The sequence below is a fragment of the Condylura cristata genome, unplaced genomic scaffold (assembly GCF_000260355.1).
Source record: "Condylura cristata isolate star-nosed mole 26May11 unplaced genomic scaffold, ConCri1.0 scaffold00020, whole genome shotgun sequence".
NCBI classification, from domain to species: domain Eukaryota; kingdom Metazoa; phylum Chordata; class Mammalia; order Eulipotyphla; family Talpidae; genus Condylura; species Condylura cristata.
The window spans coordinates 28,897,866-28,917,043 of NW_004567121.1; the positions used below are offsets into that span (position 1 = coordinate 28,897,866).

The window sequence follows — 19,178 nt, forward strand, 5'->3', positions numbered from 1 at the left end:
CACCCCCCGCTCCCATCAATTTATCCGAACAGAATCGGTACAAATAAATAAACATTGTGGACTAGAAGGCCGGCCTGCTCACTTTGGGTGACCCCAGGGCATATACTGGGGTCCCTGGGCGGGAGTGGTGGTGGGGATCCGGACGGGTGTCGCTGCGGGGTCTAAGGAGGGTCCCCATAAACTGATTCTCCATTTTAGGGGTTCTGCGAGGGCTGGGGATTTCGTCAAAGTCGGACTTTCAAGTTCCGCAATAGGTGAGGTCGCACCTAGCCTCCTCGCAGCCCGGGGTACCACACCAGGCCCCGCTTCCGGCCGAGCTCACCTGAGCGCGGCCCCGCCCCGGCCGGCCTGTTTCCGGCTTAGGCCCTCCCGGCCGGAACACCTCCCACTTTTTAGCTCAAGCCCCGCCTCTTCCGACCCCGCGCTCGGAAGCGTCTCTGGCCTCGCTTTCGCCTCAGGCTGCTTTTGCCCGGGAGTCTCTTCGGAAAAGGATGCTACGTCAGCACGCCCCGACGTAAGAAGGTGCTATTCCGGCGCTTTCAGGCTGCTTCCGGCGGAGCCTGGATGTTGACGTCCTGCTTCTGGCGACGGGGAGCGCTGGGAGCTCGAGCGCGCTCCGGAGGCGCCCGGAGGAGCCCTGAGGAGCCCTGAGTCTGCGGTGGTAACTTCATCAGCCAGCCAAGATGGCGATGCAAGCGGCCAAGAGGGCGAATGTGAGTAGCGGGGCCTTCGGCGGAGCGGGGGACACCAAGCTCCTGCACTTGCTCCTCGGCGTGGGTCGGAGCGTCTGCGCCCCCCTGTGCCCACGGGGAAGGCCTGAAGTCGCTGTCGGGTCAGAGGGAGTGTTCCCCGCACCCCAGCCGCGCGGAGACGCCCCTGATACCCTGCCCCCGCCCTTTCAGCGCCCCTCAGCCTCCTATCCTGGCCTCCTGTGGCTTGTCCTGGCAGCGCTCTCGACCTGGTCGCTACCCCCCAGCTGACCCGCCAGTAAATCACTCGTTGGTACTTACAGCCTGGGATTCATGAACGTCTTAATTCAGCAGTTCTCCGAACGCCTTCTTTGTACCACCGTGGGAGCTGTAAGCTCATCTGTTCACTTGGCTGAACTTACTGTGTACCAAATCCTATTCAAAACGAAAGCCTTTTGCCCACGTGATAAGGTTAGAGTGGGATGCTATGGAAACTGGGAAAAGGATCTCAGGAAAGAGTGGTCGGTGGGAGGATGCTGACATGATGAAGACAGATAACGAGGGTCGTGCGATGGGTGGCCTTGGGGATAATCCATTCAGTGGATGGAAACTCGGTTGCGGTGGGAGGAAGAGAGGATGGAAGAAGTTTTCGTGGCGATAGGGAGCAGACGGAGTGAGGGATGCTTGTCTCTTATTCTTTCTTGAGGTGTGTGGCATAAGGTATGTTTGGATGCCAGTGGAGCCATCCAGTGGGGTCAGGGGAAATGGATCAGGTTCGGGAGATGTTTGGTGTAGTAATGAGAAGTTGGTGGGTATGGATGGATTTAGATTGGCGAGTTTAGTGACATGAATATAAGCTACTTACCATTTGGGCATTCCTGTTTTTTTCCAATGAAGAAGAGCTTGGGATGGGCAGGGAAGTTGTTCGAAACTGTGGTGGTAAGATTTAAGGAGAGAAAGGGAAGTGTAATCCAGTGTCTGGGAGAACGAGGAAGCAGATTTACTTGAGAAAAACATTACGGTCACTGGAGAGTGTTTACCATCTCTTTGAACTTAAAATCTGAAACTTTAGTGTACTTTTTGAAAGGTTTTTTTTTATGCATACAAGAACTGGGGTAAAGGCCAGAGGTGCAGGGGATGAGAGGGTTCACCAGGGACAGAGTGGGGAGCAGACAAGCATACAGCTGAGGGGAGCAGCAGGCAAGACAGGAGAGGGCTGCTGCGACATGTGGGTCTGCGACATGTGGGTCTGCGACATGTGGGTCTGCTCCGGGGCTATTGAGGGATCGCTGCAGTGGCTGGCAATAGCTTAATAGTGCTGTCTTTTACCCCTGCACCCTCACGGAGGCCTTTTAGTGTATTTGTTTACTGCTTATTGCCATCTCTAGTTTGAAAGCAGGGGAAAATATTTTACTGATGTTCTTATTTATAACACCTAGCTTAATGCCTGAAATAGCTGTCAGCTTAACCAGTTATTGAGCAAATTAATGTCCTGTATGTAATTGAATGTGTTAGTAAAGAGCACAGGAGTAAAATCTGGATGGGAGATACATACACTAGAGGCATCTACTTACTGCTGAAACTGCATGTGCATTTGAGAAGCCAAAGAATGTACAGGCCAAAGGATTGAGAAAAGAATGTTAAATACAAAAATCTGTGGAAGAACTTATTTTAATGGTAAAGAATATCTTTACCATTAACTCTGGCCTTAACCAGAGTTAGGAGGAAGCCAAGGAAATAGTGTCAAGAATAAGTACGAAGGTAGTAATGCAAAGTGTCAGAAGTTTAGTATGTAGCTAAAAGATCTTATTGAGAAAAAGCACTTAGAAAAGTGTGCTTAGGTTGTAAATGGTTGGTGAGTAATGGTGATGTAAAGAATATGAAGCAGTGAATATAGCTTTCCTCTTTCAGATCCCTGGCTGAAAAGAAAAAAAAACAGACAGCAAGATAAGATAATAAGTAGAGAGCTAATAAGTTCAGAGAAAGCAGAAAACTTGTCTTTTTTTCTTCACTATGTAATTCTAATAACTAGCCTGGCATATATATCTGTTTTTTGTTTTGTTTTGTTTTGTTTTAAGGCATTCAGTAAATATTTGTTGAATGAATGAGTAGGGATTCAGATAACTATTTTGTTTTGTGAAAGGATTGGCAGGACATAAACAATTGCTTGCTTGAGGACCAGGAAAAGCCAATTGTGAGGCAGAGGCTATAGAAGACAGAAGAGAGCCTTGATGCCAACAACTTCCTGAAAAGCTCCTAGAAGGCTCATCACAAGGATGATTTGAGAGTTTCATAGTCTTGCAAACAGGAATAGTTCCCCACATTCTTTCCTCACATGTATAAGGCATTAAGGACTTAAAAAGAGGTAGAGACCAAAAACCTGGGTTTTGTAGTGATCCCCCCTACTAGTTTCTACTGATAAGCTCCCTAAAGTCGGTTGCTTTTTGGAGAGTGCGCCATTTTTAATTACATCGAGTCATAATTCTGATTCTTTTTTTTTTCCTTTTTTTAAGGAATTGTTTCAGAAATTTTTAAACAATAGGTCTTCTGTATTCCTGCTTATAATAACTATATATTTCTCATTTTAGATTCGCCTTCCACCTGAAGTAAATCGGATTTTGTATATTCGAAACTTGCCATACAAAATCACAGCTGAAGAAATGTATGATATATTTGGGAAATATGGACCTATTCGTCAAATTAGAGTGTGAGTCTTAATTGAAATTTTTGAAGTATTGTTAAAAAAAGATTGAGTGTTTTGTAATCAGACTAACTGACGGTAGGGCCAGACTGTGCAGGGCAGCAGTCCCAACATGCATTTCTCAGAATGTATACCTGTCGTTAAACAACATAGTGGGGCATTTTTCCAGTATTTTTTAAGAAAGGAAATCCTCCCATTTGCAACAACATGGGTGAACCAAAAGGCATCCTATGTGAAGTAAGTCAGACAGAAAAAGACAGGGATCACCTGACTTAACCTTAAATAAGGAATCTAAAAAGAAAGCAACTTCAGAAAGAGATCAGACTTAACGGTTACTGGGGCAACTAAGTAAAAGAAGGAAGACTTGGAGAAAAGTGGTCAAAAGGTAACAACTTTGAGCTTTAAATAAATACTTGGGGTGTAATGTACAATGTGATGACCATAGTTTTAGGGAGCAGATCCTATAAGTTCTCAGCATGAGAAGAAAAGAAAAAAAAAATTTTTTTTTTTTGAGATGACAAGTGTTATCTGAACTAGTAGCCATTTCCAGTATATGAAAATCGAACCACCATTCTGTACACTTTAAACATATACAGTAATGTATGTTGATTATTTCAGTACTCTTTAACTCTCTTTACACTGGAGGACCTCTTCTCGTGGCCATAAAGATGATGGTTGACTGTTTTTCTAGTTATTTATAATTTTGCCATCTTCTTACTAGGGACTTCCCTTCCATGACACCCCCTTCTACAGACTGAGTGGGTCTCCTTTTTTGGACTAGATAAACATTAATAAAATGTTGCCCAGAAATATCTGTTTTCTACTTTATTGGAGAGGATGTCTTGCTTTTTTTTTTTTTTTTTTTTAAGATTTATTTATTCATACAGAACTGGGGTACAGGCCAGAGGCTCAGGGGCGGTGAGAGGCTTCACCAGAGACAGAGTGGGGAGCAGAACAGGCAGATCGACGAAGTACACTGCTGAGGGGAGCAGCGGGCGGGTCAGGAGAGGTCTGCCACGCCATGTGGTCACCTCCGGGGCAGGCGGGAATCGAACTCATGCGGAAGTGGCTTTAGCTTCTCAATGCAGTGCTTTAACCCGCTGCGCCACCCGGGAGGGCCATGGGGATATCTTGCTTTTAAGAATTGAAACTAAAATAGAGAGTAGGAGGGAAAAAAATCAAAGTCTTTGGAAATAAGAGACTAGTTTCCAGGGGATAGCATGGTAAATAAAGTACTGGTTCTGTTGCATAAATGCACGGTGAGAAAAGCCCCATTTTAGACATTGCTGACTAATAAAAGACATGGCTACAATATGTGTGTTTTCCATTTTAAGACTAAAACTTGGTTCTCAGGCAACATGATTGCCTAACTCAAGAAATTACAAGCTTTTTTAGCATACATGTTCATAGTGTTTAATTCCGCTAATGGTTTTCAAGTTAGTGTCAGGATATGTAAATAAAATTTAAGTCTTTCATTTTCTATGGTTACTTTTTTTTAGGGGAAACACACCTGAAACGAGAGGAACAGCTTACGTGGTCTATGAAGACATCTTTGATGCCAAGAATGCATGTGATCACCTCTCCGGATTCAACGTTTGTAACAGATACCTGGTGGTTTTGTACTATAATGCCAACAGAGTAAGTAATGACCATGGTTCCTGTTGGGACGGAGAGCCCTGTAGGGATCAGTGTAGCACTGCACCAGGCTGGGGAAGTCTAGTAGGAGTTTTTTCTGGGTAGTGCTGTTGGTGAAATTCATGCAAATGTGGATTGGTAACTTAATTTTGGTGCTTACCACATTTCAGGCATTTCAGAAGATGGACACAAAGAAAAAGGAAGAACAGTTGAAACTTCTCAAAGAGAAATATGGCATCAATACAGACCCACCAAAGTAAATGTTTTCTCTATTTTCATTTTGGACTGAAACCATAACCACCACCTTTTTGTGTTTTTAATTAATAGTGAATATTATGATTTCTTATTGAGATTCAAAATGACCTCCTTAAAACTTTGATACCTGCGTGAATACTTTATGTTAATAAACTTACAGCTTTTGGTAGAATATGTCAGTGTTTTCTCTCCTATTTGGTACTGGGGGGAAAAAAACAGGTAGTTGGATCCTATCAAGAATGGTAGGTGGTCTTAGAGATAGAGCAAAGACCTCTGTATATTCTTAATATTCATTCAGGTAAAGCCTTCAAGAGGACTTGTTAGTGTTGTCATTTATTGTCTGTCTATTAACAGTGAAGTCATAACTGTCTGCAAGATGTGGGTATCTTCATCTTGAAGATAAGGAAGGCAAATCTCATTATGTTGGTTGAGTGAATAAAATGTTTACATAGAAAGTTGCTTTATCATCAGTTATTAACCAAACCAGGATATATGAATGTTTGCTTTACAGTTAACCAATAGTGTTGTCCATGTGAGAACCCTTGTCCTAAGAACAGAGTCTATTCTAGGAATGCCAGTCAGATGTAGTACATTGTTCGAAATTTGAGAACAAGCTCCCCAGCAGTGGTAGTGGCAACTTGTCCGAGATGCTATTTATGCAGTCTTTCCCTTTAGTTATGATGTTTCTGTGTATATTTTTGCACTTTAGCCATAGGATTTCTTTGTTATAAATAAAATACATAATTCTTATAATCATGAACTCCAAAGGCATGAAAATAGTATTGTTAACAAATTCATAGATCGAGCTTGGTAGGTAGCTATAATTTAATTTTTACACGTTAGGTGTGGGCTAAATGGGAAAACATGTAGGAGTCCAACACAACATCAGTTTGATGGCTGCATGCTCTGAATCATTTAAACAGACAAAAACCGTCTGTTCTACTTTTAAATGCATTTAGCTTTGAAGTTTATCCTTACTTCAAGAAAATAGGCTGTCATTTACTTTTTTGTACGGTGTTTTCAAAACCTATTATTGAAAATGAAGAAATAATTTTTATTATTTTTTTCTGAGTGCTTTCTGAAAGCACTGTAAAAGTTGAAATTGTAATAAGGGTACACAGGACAAAAGGGCCACCATTATAAATTTTTTGCGGATGCGCTTATAAATTCTTACTAATTTTTGTAATGTACAGTGTGCCTTTAGGTCATTACAAATGTGAAAAGAATCTTCTAAAAACCTTTTTGTAAGGGGAAAACAAAACAGACCTCCAGTGTGAGTTGTCTAAATGGCAGAAGCTTGCCTCTAATGAGGTTTTAAATCAGTTACAAGGAAAAAATTGCTTTTATTGACAGTTGTGACTGGTCCATTATTTGGATTAATAGATCTGTTAGCTGAATTTCACGACCTAAAAGTGCCTTCTAGTTGGAAATTTTGTATCCTGTCCTAGTTAAGTTACTAGAACTTTAATGCAGTGGACAAGGACTGAAGGATTGAAGGCTACTTGTTCGGTGTGTACGTGCTTAGATTCTGAGAACACAGTTACAGTTTGTCCTCTGCGTCACTAACCTAAAACTCAGTTTTTCAAACTGCTTTTAAGAGAGCAGGAGGTGGTTGTATCCATGTGCATATTTCATGCATTGTTCCTCTAGATTAAATTTCAAGTTTGCAAGAAAAATTTTGTATGAAGAACTTTTGATTGCAAGTTTGAAAATGATTGATAGGACAGATTTTATGGCTCTGCTGCTTTACAACTTCCAGTGGTGCTCAAAGGACAATGTCCAGACTCTCTAACATTTGCATCTTCATTTCCCACATCATCCTCCAAAGGTGACAGTAAAACAGGGCCTGCAGAGCTTAGCAAATCTTCTCCAGGTGCCAGCTAGTAGGGTGGGCTTTTTTATGTTATTTTGGGTCTCTTGGTGCATGTCTCCTACCTACTTTGTAAGTACCCTAGGCTGGGACTTCTATGTGATTCCATTATGGGGACCTGAAATGGTTTTTTGTGCCATTATTACCCTATTAGTGTCACAGGAGAAAAATGAGTTCTTTCATACAAACTGAGTTTTGAGAAATTCTCATAGGAATGCTAGGAACCAAGACATTCAGCAGGTAGCACCTTAGAGTGCAGCACCCTGTGGCTGGTCTGATCCCTGGTAGAAGTGAGCCCAAGGACTCAGTAGTTAGATGCAAGGCAGCTTCTTTCTCATTTCATTCTGTCCATCTCAGAGCACCACCTCTTTATTAACTCCTAACCCTTCGCAGAGGAAAACAGCCAGGAGTTCTTGGAGATGGGGGTAGATGAGGTAGCCAAGATGATATGGCCCTATGTCATATATATGACATCATGTGACATATCAATAAGTCTGTGAAGGAATAACAAACCTGTTAGCAGCCCCTTAGCTCCTTAGACCTACAGTGATTCCAAGTCATCACATAGTAACCTTGATTCTGGCCAAGAGCATTTCTTGCCTAATCTAAATCTCTTAGCCATGGTGCCTTCTGTGTACACACAACCCACACCAGTAAATGAACTGATTGAAAAAAAATGAGCTGAGGATTTCACTGAGTTATAGAAGATGTAGATGAAAATAGCAGGATATTTGGAAACAAGTCCAGAATCATATTTTTCTCAGAAGTAATTCCCCAACATGTTAGAGCAAATCTAAGCAAAATTGAGTGTATATGTAAAAACACTCAGAATCACACACATTTTAAAAATAACTTGGCAAGGTTCATGTTAAGCTCCAAAACCTCACAAGCCTTGTGAGGTTTTGTACACGGGTGTACAGAGGGTGCACACCATGGACATTGCATGTCTGAGCACCTTGTGTGCTGCCTTAGGTGAAGATAAGGCAGTGTAGATGGCATGAACTGAGAAATTTATGTTCTGTGATGAGGAATGGCTGCATGTGTCACAAAATTCATGACCTGTGTGGTTGGATTTGCAACCTTCATTTGTCCAGAGTCACAGTGTTCTTTCTGTCTAGGTATGCTCATGCCAATACTCAAACCCCATGTTTGACTGCTAGACTATGGGATTTGGGCACAATATAGTTCTTTAGCTGTGCAGGAAAATTCTGAACCTGTGAGGTAAGTGGCAAGTAATAGCTACCTTGTAGGTTTGCTTAGGGGGTAGGTGGCAATTCTACTGAAATTACTTAGACTAAGACCCTGCAGCATAGCTGTTATCACTCTCACTGGCTAATTGGAAGACTCCTTTCCAAGGTTTTTCCCAAGGGAAGCTGGCTTACTTGGTCCTTAAAATACTTCCTACCTACAATAAGTATGAACAGGAATTTGTCAAGCACAGAGCCTTTATTTAACATATCAGTTGTGAAGAGAACACTGTTTAGGTCAGCAGCCAACAAAATTTCTTAAGAGAGAAACTGACAGCAAAGGTAAACTGGCTCAACTCCCTCTGTGCACACCATGGACATTTCATGTCTGAGCACCTTGTGTGACTGGCTTAAGTAAAGATAAGGCAGTGTAGATTGTGCAAACGAGAATTCTGTGTTCTGTGATCAGGAATGACTGCAACATGCATCATTCATAATGCACAACCTGAAATGCTTCCATTTGCTACTGAAGTTTCCTCAAGCAAAGATGCGCATGAACAATGACAACGAACACATACAGAGCAACTGGGGCAGAGAGAATGCCGTGGGGCAGTGAGGTTAGCGCACTGGTCAAGAGCCCCAAGCAGGAGGAGCCGTCCCAGTGGGCAGAGCAGGCTAGGAGGGTGAGCAGCAGCCATCTCCAGCTACCTCGGTTCCTTCCTGCCTTCACTCTAAGTTGAGCAGCTCCACGTCAAAGATGAGGGTGGCATTGGGAGGGATGACACCAGGATGGCCCGTGGCTCCGTACGCCACATCAGGGGTGCAGGTCAGCTTCGCCCTCTGCCCCAAACTCATCTAGCAGGGATGGGGGCAGATGGGGAGAGGAGAAAGAGGACCCAGCTTGATTTAAAAGAAAAATGTAAGATAACTACGGCATTTTTCCAAACCATCCTCATGGTAACATTGAGAGCTGAATGAATTTTATGTGTGGCACTTGGAGGTGGTGCTAAGAGTAAGTATAGCAATGCAGATTCCAGCGTCAGACTCGCAGAGGCTTGACTGGGATAAGTAGTTGCAAACCCATTCATCCAACAAACATTGCTAGTTACTCAGTGTATGAACCAAATGTTCCTTTGTTCATAACTGTTCTTCACCCTCTTCTAAAGCCTAAAGAGGGTGTAGTGAGATTAAGTGTAGACACACACACTCAAGAAGGGAATAGGAGTGTTCGTCAGTGAGGTTCAGACACTAGAGGGTGGTGAGGAGGGTACTCTACTAGCGTATCAGAGGTCCTCATAGGCCAGGAGAGGAGTTTGAGCCTGGCCTTGTCGCAGCAGTTATCAAGACTCTACCTGGCGTTAGTGGACAATTGGTCTAAATAAATCAATTACAAATTTTAGAATAGCTCATTTCAATTTTTGAATAGATTACTTAATATGTACCATATCAGTGTTAGTGTAGTTTGATCATGGTAACTTGCTTATATAAGATGCTAAACTTGGGCAAGTCTGAAATTGTATCTAGAGAAGAAGTTCCAAAAATAAACCCTTGGCTTATTAACCCCCCACCCTGACTTCTGCTGTCTCAGTCCTAGACAGCCGGGAGCTCTCCGGACTTCTTAGTTCTGAGCAAGCCTGGGGAATGTGCATGGGATGAGAGCCCTAGTGACATCAGGAGTCATGCTGGCAGCAAAGGGCTGGGGTCACCGGGCCAGCACAGAGTTGAAGCAGTAGTGTCTGAGCTGTGGAGGGTGGCGGGTGGAGTGCTGAGCCCAGACCTCCAGCTCCTCAAGACCCCCTTAGTGAGGAGCCCCATCCTACCTGGGCTGCGCCTTCTTCAAAACCCTTGATAACTTCCTGTTTGCCAATTCTGAACTTGAAAGGCTTGTTTCTGTCTCTCGATGAATCAAATTTCTTGCCATTTTGGAGCATTCCTGTGAAAGGGAAAATAGGGTGGAAAAGAGCAGCAGTCGTGATTTAACTTCCAGTTCAGGCCCAGCGTGTGGAATTCCTATTCTGTGCAAACCTGCTCCTCTTGGAGTTGCCTGTCCTGTTGCCAAACAAGGACCCTGGACGCCTCCCTTTGCCTCGTTCCCACACGCAGCCTATCACCGAGAGCTTCGTATCTCGGGATCCACCTATTTTCTCCATATCTATTATCACCACCCTATGTTCTTCCCAGTTCACCACATTTCTTTGCATACAGGAACAGCTTCTAACTGGTCTGTTCACTCCATTCTTACTCTTCTGTTCTATTCTCTACATTGAACCTCAGATGACTTTTTAATACAAATTTGATTATTCCTCCTTTGCTGAAAACATTTCAAAAGCTCCCCAGAGCAGAATCCAAATGCCTACATAACTTACGAGCACTCAGTCCCAGACAGCTGGTAAGCTCTTGCCCTGAACACAAGCTCGTGCCTGCCTCTGCTGCTCTCCTGTCCACCCAAATCCTACTCAGGATTCTCTCAAATAGACTCTGTACTTTGCTTTTTTCATGACACTTCCTCGGTGTAAAGATTTATTTTTCCAGGCATTTCAGAGTTGGGTTGGGTCCTCACCTGGATTTCCTAAGATTATTCCTACATGCAAAACTCAAAGGTCACATGATCTACAACAGTGAACAGTGAAAGTGACCCAGCCAGTCAGTGGTGGCTCCCAAGCCCCATACAAGCACAGTGGCACCTGGCTGCTGTCTCCAGCAGCTCCGAGCAGCCCTCAGCTTCCAGTTTAGATCCCTGAGTACATGCTGTCTCAGTCCAGCTGCCTCAGGCCCAAGAGCTGCTTTCCCATCTTCAGTCCTTATTTGTGTATCTAGTCAAAGATCAGGCCTTTCAGAAATGGTGCTGGAACTTCACTTCTTGCAGCCCCTGGACAATGAGCAAAGGTAAGTTGTTGCTGGAGAAGGACCTGGCTGTACGTCCAGACTAGATTCTGACCTCGTTGTGACACTGATTCACATGGTCTCAGATTTGTTACATTTGATATAGGAGGTCTAGACCAGCTTCATGTCTGAGCAGCTATGATTCTACTTCCTAAGTCCTGCAATTTAAATGTAAAAGCAGTAGAAACAGTCTTATTTACCTACTTTTTGGGTAGAACAAAATTGGCTCTCATCCTGAATACTAAATCAGGCTAAAGAGAAAACCCTATGGCTGCACAGAAATCTACACAGATGGGTACTAAGGAGATCAAACAAACTCAAGCATACACACAGATTGCTAAAATATTCCAGAAAATCTCATGCATGCACACATGAAATTATGCAATTGCACTCAGAAGAAAAACCCTGAGAGCCAAATAAATGCTAAGAAATATTTAGATACGCAGATCTGCATACAGACACACACTTGGACAAATATGCAAATGGATATGCACACACACATACACACTGATATACTCCATTTAAGGCTGATCTTCTTGTTGCCTAATTCAGTTTCATATGACTTAATCTACAGTTGTCTACCGCTGCAAGTTCAGTCAAAACCAAGTAATAACATATCCATGTATATACGGTTACCTGATATGCCAAAGGTGTCATTGCACTGTAACTGATAAATGATGATTTTTAGATTAACTGCATAGTCATATTGTGCTATAATAAGAATCTTGACCCCTACTCCCCCATGAAAATCAATTCCAGATGAATCATAGAACACTTACTTATAAAAGATAAAATAATTGTACTTCAAGATAATAAGAGAATATCTTCATGTCCTAAGACAAAGTACTAAACTGAACACAAAAAGTTCTAAATAGAAAAGATTGACATGTAGGATTTTATTACAATTAATGACTGCTGTTCAAAATATGCCAATAAGTGTAAAAAGGCAAGACCTAGCATAGGAAATGTTTGAAACTAGGCATAACCAACAAAAACCTCCTATCTAGAATATATAAAGAGCTCCGGTAAAAGATGACAACCTAATTTTTTAATGGACATAAGTTGAGCAGGCTAAAGTGATAAGGCCAGAAAGTTCATGAAAATGTGCTCAATTTCATTAGGCATCATGTAAGCGGGACAGTGAAGGGCAATTTCTGAGCCAGTTGGTGGCACTCAGAGCCGATCCAATGCAGAAGGTGGAGCTTTTCAAACTCTACACCCTGTGAAGGGCATGATCAGAAAATGGGCAGTGTTGAGATTTCTGGCAGTTAAATTGCTGCAGGGGGCAGGGATATTGGTAAATAAGCTACTGGTGTTTTGGCAGTTAAACCACAGGGGGAGAAGGGTGTCTCGGCTTGGGGCTCAACCTCTGCTCAGTGGACGCTGTCTGGGATAGGATAGATGGTTTCTGGTCAGGTGTCAGTCTGAATACTCTCTCTTCTTACTTCCTGTGCAAAAAAATTGTGTTATTATTTCTCCCCACGTGTCTGCTTGTAGCCCGTGTCCTGTGTCCATAAGCACACGGGTAAGGACCTGTCAACCATGTTAAACCTCATTGCTCCAGGTATGTTCTGGCTACTTGGAACTACTTTGAAAAGTCATTTAGCATATTTGCTGAAGTCAAGTGTGAGTATAACACTATGATCTGGCAGTTCCACATCGGGGTATATATCAAATTGAAATGTGTATATATCTGTTCCAAGGGGCATCTAGATAGTTCAGAGTAACACTATTCATAATAACCGAAACACTAAAAACCCAATGTTCATCAACTATAGAAGGTAAGTTGTAGTAGTCATACAATAGACTGTACAGGAATAAAAAGGAGCTGACCACTCTGCTAAATCTCACAGATAGAATACTGTGTAATATAAGCCAAGCACAAAAGAGCACATGCTCTGTGATCCATTTATATGAAGTTCAGAGACAAGCAAAACCAGCCAGTGGGGACAGAAGGATGATGGTTACCTTTGAGGAGGAATAATGACTGGGAAGAGACATGCGACAGACTGTATGCTGAAAATCCGTACATTTGGCATTCATTGGGCTGGACATAGATTTATGCTCTCTGCTATTTTATATTTAATTTGAGTATTTAAAATTTCCATACACTGGGGCTTCCTGGTGGCACAAGGGGATAAGCACAACACAGAAGCTATCTGCAGCCACTGCTGCACGAGTTCAGTCCCCGGCCAGGGAGCTGACCCATGTGGCACAGCAGCCCTCTCCTGTCTCGCCTGCTGCTCCCCTCAGCGGTGTATTTTGGTCAATCTGCCTGTTCTGTTGCCCAGTCTCTGGCGAATCTCACCCCCTGCACCTCTGGCCTATACCCAATTCTTATATTTCTTTAAAAAAGAAATTCCCAGACAGTCTCCTGTTAGATTTGACATCCCACCCCAAGCTAGAACTAACCCTTGTTAGTGTTCAGCACACTGTACCTGTTCCTATGTACTGTGAAGAGCCTCTGTAAAAGGATGTGGTTTCAGTAACTTGATAAGTACTGATCTGTCTGCAACATGTAGAACAGATAAATCAATTACATAGGTCAGAGGCCTCAGAGGACTCATGGTAATTAGGTTGTATCACCAGGAGATAAAACACAGCTCCAGCCGACTGACGTCAGCGACTGGCAGCATAGCTGTTGAGAAATACCCACACCGTCTGCCTAGAATTAACCTGGCACTTCACACTGGCCTGGAGAACTGCTAAAAATGGCCCCATCTGAATATGTCCTAGGAATTAAACTGGCCTTGTACTCTGCTAAGTGGCTGTCACCAAGTTTTCCATATTGGGAAGCAGGTCACAAGGCAGAGTGCTTACTCCCTTGGAACAAACACCTGTTTGTGTTCTTCCTGCCAGCAGCCCAAAGGAACGCTATCTAGAATGTTCCTCAGCCCACCTGGCCTTCCAATACAGATCACCCATGGGGGTCAGCAGAGATGTGTGCCCTCCTCTGACTCCCACGGCACCCGGTGACAGCACTGCCATCACCCCAGTCCTCACATTGCTCCAGGCTCTTGAAGGCTGTGTGCCCTCCCCACCTCGCTGCCCAAACAATTAAGGTCAGAATCTTCCCTTTCGCCTCTCAGTGCCTAGTACAGCATCTTGGACATGGTAGGTGCTTCATGACAGGCTGAATTGAATGTCAAAAAAGAAGAAAGGAAATTTCAAGTAACTCAAACTCCTCTAATAATAAGGAAGAAAAGAGGGCTACAGGAAGGGTCAGGGCTCTTGAGTTTTAAGAAGAATTTTCAAATACACAACCAGCACAGCCACGCCTCCAACCTGGGAAAGGAGCCTGGAGGTGCGGGACTTAGTTGGATGCTGGTACCAGCCTTGGTATGAGCGGGGAGGGGTTATTCGTGCAGATCTTTTTCATTTTCACAAGGCTGGCAGGAGTGGGAAATAGCTGGTCAGAAGGAGACTTGTGGCCTTGGGCTTTCGACTGACCCAGTGGAGCAGATATCTCTGGGGAGGAGGATCCAAGAACCCTGGCTTGGAAGGGGAAGATCTGGAAGAGGGCTGAGGGGCGAGGCCTACCTGTGTAGTGCACCACACAAGTCTGGCCCTTCTTGGGGAACGTCCTTCCTGCAAGAAGACACAAGGGCACTTGAGTGAGTAGGATTTTAGATAAAGTTGCCTGGGACATTCAGGTGGGGTGACGGCCAAGAACTCTGGCCCACACTCCATACCATGGAGACGCCTGTGGCTTCAGGTCTCGCTCTGTGCCTTGTGCCAGCCACACTTCCCTCATCATCCTTGATTTGAACTTTATTTCCTTGGGTTCCTTAACTCCACTTTCTCCTGGTTCTTTTTCTGGCTTTGATTGCACCATTTACTTTCCTTTACCCATTCCAGAAACATTCATTTGTGTTAGGCCTGGACTAAATTCCAGAAACACCCCGTAGGAATTCACCATGAAGTTGGAGAGACATATGTAGATAGAAGATTAAGACACAGTGACGACTGCCGTGAGGATGAATACAAAAAAATCTTATAAATAATTACTGAACATCTACTGTGTGTCTGTGGCCTGTCCCAGATTTCAGGGATAGAGCGGTGAGCCACATAGACAAGATCTAATGGAGGGAGACAGCATAAAAGTAAACAAATGATCACAGATTGTGTCTAAAGAAAATAGACATACTGATGAATGAGGAGAGAGACCGTGGATAAGACACTGAAAAGGGCAGCCCACGGCAGCCTGTCAGAGCAGGGACGCTTGAAGGACAAGCGAGCAGCTGGAAAGACCAGAGCCCAGTGGGAAGCGGGAGGCACAAGAGTGCAAAGTTGGAGGCAGAAAAGGATCAGTGCAGAACAGAAAGGAGGTTCAGTGACTGGAAAGAAGAGAGGGCGGGGAGAAGTGAGAAAAAGATGGCTCATGAGGGGCTGTGGAGCCAGATTGAATTCTAAGTGCAGAAGGAAGCCACTGGAAGGTTTTGGGCAAGAGAATGACATAACCTGAATTAAGATTTTATAAATTCACTGTTGCTGCTGAATGTAAGAAAGACCGGTAGGCGCCTGTAGGCGCCTGTTGCAATAATCCAGACCAAAAAATCAATGAAGGCTTGAGTTAACAAGGAGGCAGCAGAGAGAAGAGAAATGGAGATTTATTTCAGAAGCGGAGCTGACAGAGTATGCTAATGGGGTAGAAATGGGGTCCAGGCTTAGGGGGGCGGGAAACAAGCATGATGCTGGCTTTTTCAGTTTGGGTGGGTGACAGGCAGGGAAGTACTCAGCCCCGTGCCGGGGAGGACTGAGGAGGACAGATTTGTGCGGGTGGCAATCTTGAGATGCATATTAGACATCCGACTTTATACTGCAAGTAGGCAGATGGAGAGACTGCACTGGAGGTATAAATTTGGGTGGAATTTAACACTCTGGGACTGGGTAACAAAAGCTTTGGGAAGGCTAACAACTGAATCAACATTTAGAGCCCAGAGGAGGGAGCAATTAGCTGACCCGGTGTCAGGGAAAGCGTCGGAGAGAAGATAAACTGGGTCTTAAGTCATGTGTAGTTTGCCAGAGGAAGTCAAGGGAGATAATCCGGGAAGAATGAACAAGTTCGTAGGCCCAGAGTTGAGCAATAGCAGGAGCCTGTCTGGTTCACTGCTGTCGCACGAGGGGGGTAGCACCCAGTACATATTCATAAACATTTGTTGAATGACAGGTGTGTTTAACAATTTGCAGGCAGCTTTCTCTAACTGGAGGAAAAGTTGACGGGGGACGCGGACGGCGGTGAGATGTGAGGCTCTAACACCATCTACCTGGAGGAGATGGAAAGTGCATTAATGTTTTTCTGCCTGTGGGAGGGGCATGGTCTGATATGCATTTTAAAGTGTCCTCAAGCTTCGGTGTAGAAAATGAGTTGGGTGAGGTGAGGAGGCCAAACTGAAGGCAGGGGGTGAGGCTGGAGTGGGGAGACCAGTTTAGAGGTTGTGCAGAAAGCTAGGGATGAGAATGGCCTGCACTAGGGCAGGGGCTGAGGGCTGGAGCTTAGGGTCATTCAGCAGGACTAGCCAGGATGTGGTGGTCTAACACAGGCACCCCCAGTCTGGCAGCAAACTTGTTGAAATACTCACGTGTGTGTTCCTTTGTAGGGTAACAGTATGGCCCTTGGCCCTTTTGTGCTTCCTTGACCCAAGCGTTTAGACTCCCCTAAAAGCAGAAAAACAGCTCCTCCAGGCCTTCCCTCAAAGTCAAGAACCCCTATAAGAGGGGTTTTCCCTGGCCAAAGAGGGAGACTCAGGAGAGGGCAGAAGCCTCTGATCCAGGGAAGGGACAAGAAGTCTCTGGTCCCAGACAGAGCCCTAAGGCCCATAGGGCTTGAGAAGGAGATGACAACCGCCTCAGGGAGATGACCCTGGGACTCAGCATCTCAGTTCCCAGCTTGGATGATGAAGCCTGCACCCAAGGGTGATCCAGAACCATGACTGGGATACTTCAGACCACTCCTTTCATCAAGGAAGGAGACCTGAAACTGGAGGGTGCCTGTTCCCTGGGGGCTGGGTGTCAATAAATTGTGACGGGAATGAAGTTTGTGAAATCCTATAGAAACAGAAGCTTTTGAGTTAGGTTTTAAGAAATAGCTTTTCCTCTACTCATCCATTTAGACTAGTGTGCTGCCTGGGATGTCTGGCTTGGCAAAGTGAGTGGTGCTGGATCCAGGAGGCAAGGAGCTGCGGGTTGCTGGGGAGTGGGGAAGACCGAGCGAAATTCCCATTGGGATCTTGCCGACTTTGGAGCATCCCTGAAGCATCCAGGTGGGGGTCGCGCAGCCACTGGATAAATGGGCCACGGAGAACTCAGATTAGCGGTGTGGGCTGGATGTTTAAGTTTGGGGGCCATCGGTGTGCAAACCATAATGAAAACCAGGAGAGTGGATAGGATGGCCAGAGAGGCTGCGCGGGGGGCGAGGATAAAAGTGAGATGCAGAGGCGGCGGGCGGCGGGCGCGCTTCTCCCTGCCAGACTGTCTGGTCCACACAGCGTCTCGCCGCCTATCCCGCTGGGGGCCCACCGAGCCGAGGCTCGGCGGGGGCGCAAGAGAGGGGATGCCTCCTGCCGAAGAGCCTCCAAGCCATGTCCTCTCCCCAGTTTCCAGAGCTCACCCAGCAGGGCAGGGAGAGCGGAGTTAGAACCCACCCTGGGGAAGCCCCAGCAGCGGATAATCGAGCAGTTCCAGCCGCGGCAGCGGCGCTGGAAGTCCCCGGGGCGGTGGCGGCCGCAGACCCCAGTCCCTCCGGCCGCAGCCTTCGTTCCCCTTAGTGAGCGGGCCGGGAAGAGGCTGGTGGAGGCTCTTCTTCCAGAACCCCAACAATGCGGTCTGTGGTCTCCTCCCGCCACCCCAGTCCTCAGGCTCCCCACCCCCTTCCCGGTCGGCACCTACCGCGCCACCTCGGAATCAGACCCCTGACCGCCCGGCTCCGCCCCAGGACCCCTCCTCTTCCCCCGGCTCTGCCGCCCGGTACCGTCTCCCGGGGAGATGGTCTCGATCTCCACGCCCATCGCGGTCCCACTGGCCCCGCCTCCGAGGGTCCCCGCTGCCGCCGCGACCCCGGCTCGCCTCCGGCCCCGCAGGCGCTCCGGCTCGTCTCCCCGCCGCCACTGCAGAGCCGGAGGAGGTGCGGCTGGAGTCGGGACCTGCGCTGGGAGGGGCCAAGGGGAAGGTGGCGGCGGGGCGGGGCGGCGCAGGAAGGTGGGGTGGGCCGGGGCCGGGGAGGAGCCCGGGGGCAGCAGCCCTGGCGCTACGGCTCCCGAGCCCGGTGAGGCTGAAGATCCTCAGCCAGCCCACTGGGAGGATGGCGAGGGAGGCGTGCAGACGCTTGCGATCCACTCACCCGCTACAGCGTGCACTCACCCATCCATTCATCCATGGGTGCCACAATTTATCTAGCACCCACTCTGCTATATTCTGGGGCGTAATCCGGTTCCACAGACTAGGGGAAGATCGGCAAGTAAACCAACACTTTAATTAGAATTGCTCATTGCCATGGAGTTCAGGACGGTGTGGAAGTACCAGAGTTCTACCCACCCCCTAGGCTGCCCGAATCTGTAGGAACACGTTGGAGGGTGGGGTGCGTGGGGTGTGGGAGCTAGAAAACCAGTCACTGCATACCCTCCTCTAACCACCCACCACCCCCGCACACCGCACAGTTCTGTCACCCCTCTAACCTCCTGTCCCCGCCTCCTCCCCCCAGGTTTCCACCTTTTTAAAGTAAAAAAAAAAAAAAAAAAAAAAAAAAGACCAAAAAAACTGCGCTCTGGGGTTATCAACTGTATTAATTGGATTCAACTGGATTCATTGCTGTCCTCATGGAAATTCATCTTAAAGGATGGTGACAAAATTTCAGGGTGGAGTGAGTCCTACTGTGAAATGAACGAACGAATGAATGAATGAATTCTATACGAATCTCCACGTCAGACGCTTCACCTCCACTCAAGGAGATCCAGAAATCT

General features: G+C 45.9%; 2 protein-coding genes across 2 annotated transcripts; one reads left to right on the plus strand and one right to left on the minus strand.

The window, feature by feature from the left end:
* Nucleotides 1-481: 481 nt before the first annotated feature.
* SF3B6 (splicing factor 3b, subunit 6, 14kDa) lies at nucleotides 482-5,448 on the plus strand. The gene is made up of 4 exons (XM_004686403.2): nucleotides 482-713; nucleotides 3,278-3,396; nucleotides 4,890-5,028; nucleotides 5,196-5,448. Exons 1-4 carry the CDS (start codon nucleotides 684-686, stop codon nucleotides 5,283-5,285), a joined length of 378 nt encoding a protein of 125 aa, XP_004686460.1. The 5' UTR covers nucleotides 482-683; the 3' UTR covers nucleotides 5,286-5,448.
* Nucleotides 5,449-8,577: 3,129 nt separating this feature from the next.
* Nucleotides 8,578-18,377, minus strand: FKBP1B (FK506 binding protein 1B, 12.6 kDa). The gene is made up of 4 exons (XM_004686404.2): nucleotides 18,191-18,377; nucleotides 14,761-14,808; nucleotides 10,158-10,270; nucleotides 8,578-9,192 (listed from the first exon to the last, which is right to left on the minus strand). The coding sequence occupies exons 1-4, from the start codon at nucleotides 18,225-18,227 to the stop codon at nucleotides 9,064-9,066; spliced, it is 327 nt and encodes a 108-aa protein (XP_004686461.1). The 5' UTR covers nucleotides 18,228-18,377; the 3' UTR covers nucleotides 8,578-9,063.
* Between the last annotated feature and the right edge of the window lie 801 nt (nucleotides 18,378-19,178).

Coding starts and splice junctions, on each gene's coding strand:
- SF3B6 (XM_004686403.2), top strand. CDS start 684: ATGGCGATGCAAGCGGCCAAGAGGGCGAAT. Junction 3,397..4,889: donor CCTATTCGTCAAATTAGAGT/GTGAGTCTTAAT, acceptor ACTTTTTTTTAG/GGGAAACACACCTGAAACGA. Junction 5,029..5,195: donor TGTACTATAATGCCAACAGA/GTAAGTAATGAC, acceptor ACCACATTTCAG/GCATTTCAGAAGATGGACAC.
- FKBP1B (XM_004686404.2), bottom strand. CDS start 18,227: ATGGGCGTGGAGATCGAGACCATCTCCCCGGGAGACG. Junction 10,271..14,760: donor TTGTGTGGTGCACTACACAG/GTAGGCCTCGCC, acceptor TCCCTTTCACAG/GAATGCTCCAAAATGGCAAG. Junction 9,193..10,157: donor TTGAAGAAGGCGCAGCCCAG/GTAGGATGGGGC, acceptor CATCCCTGCTAG/ATGAGTTTGGGGCAGAGGGC.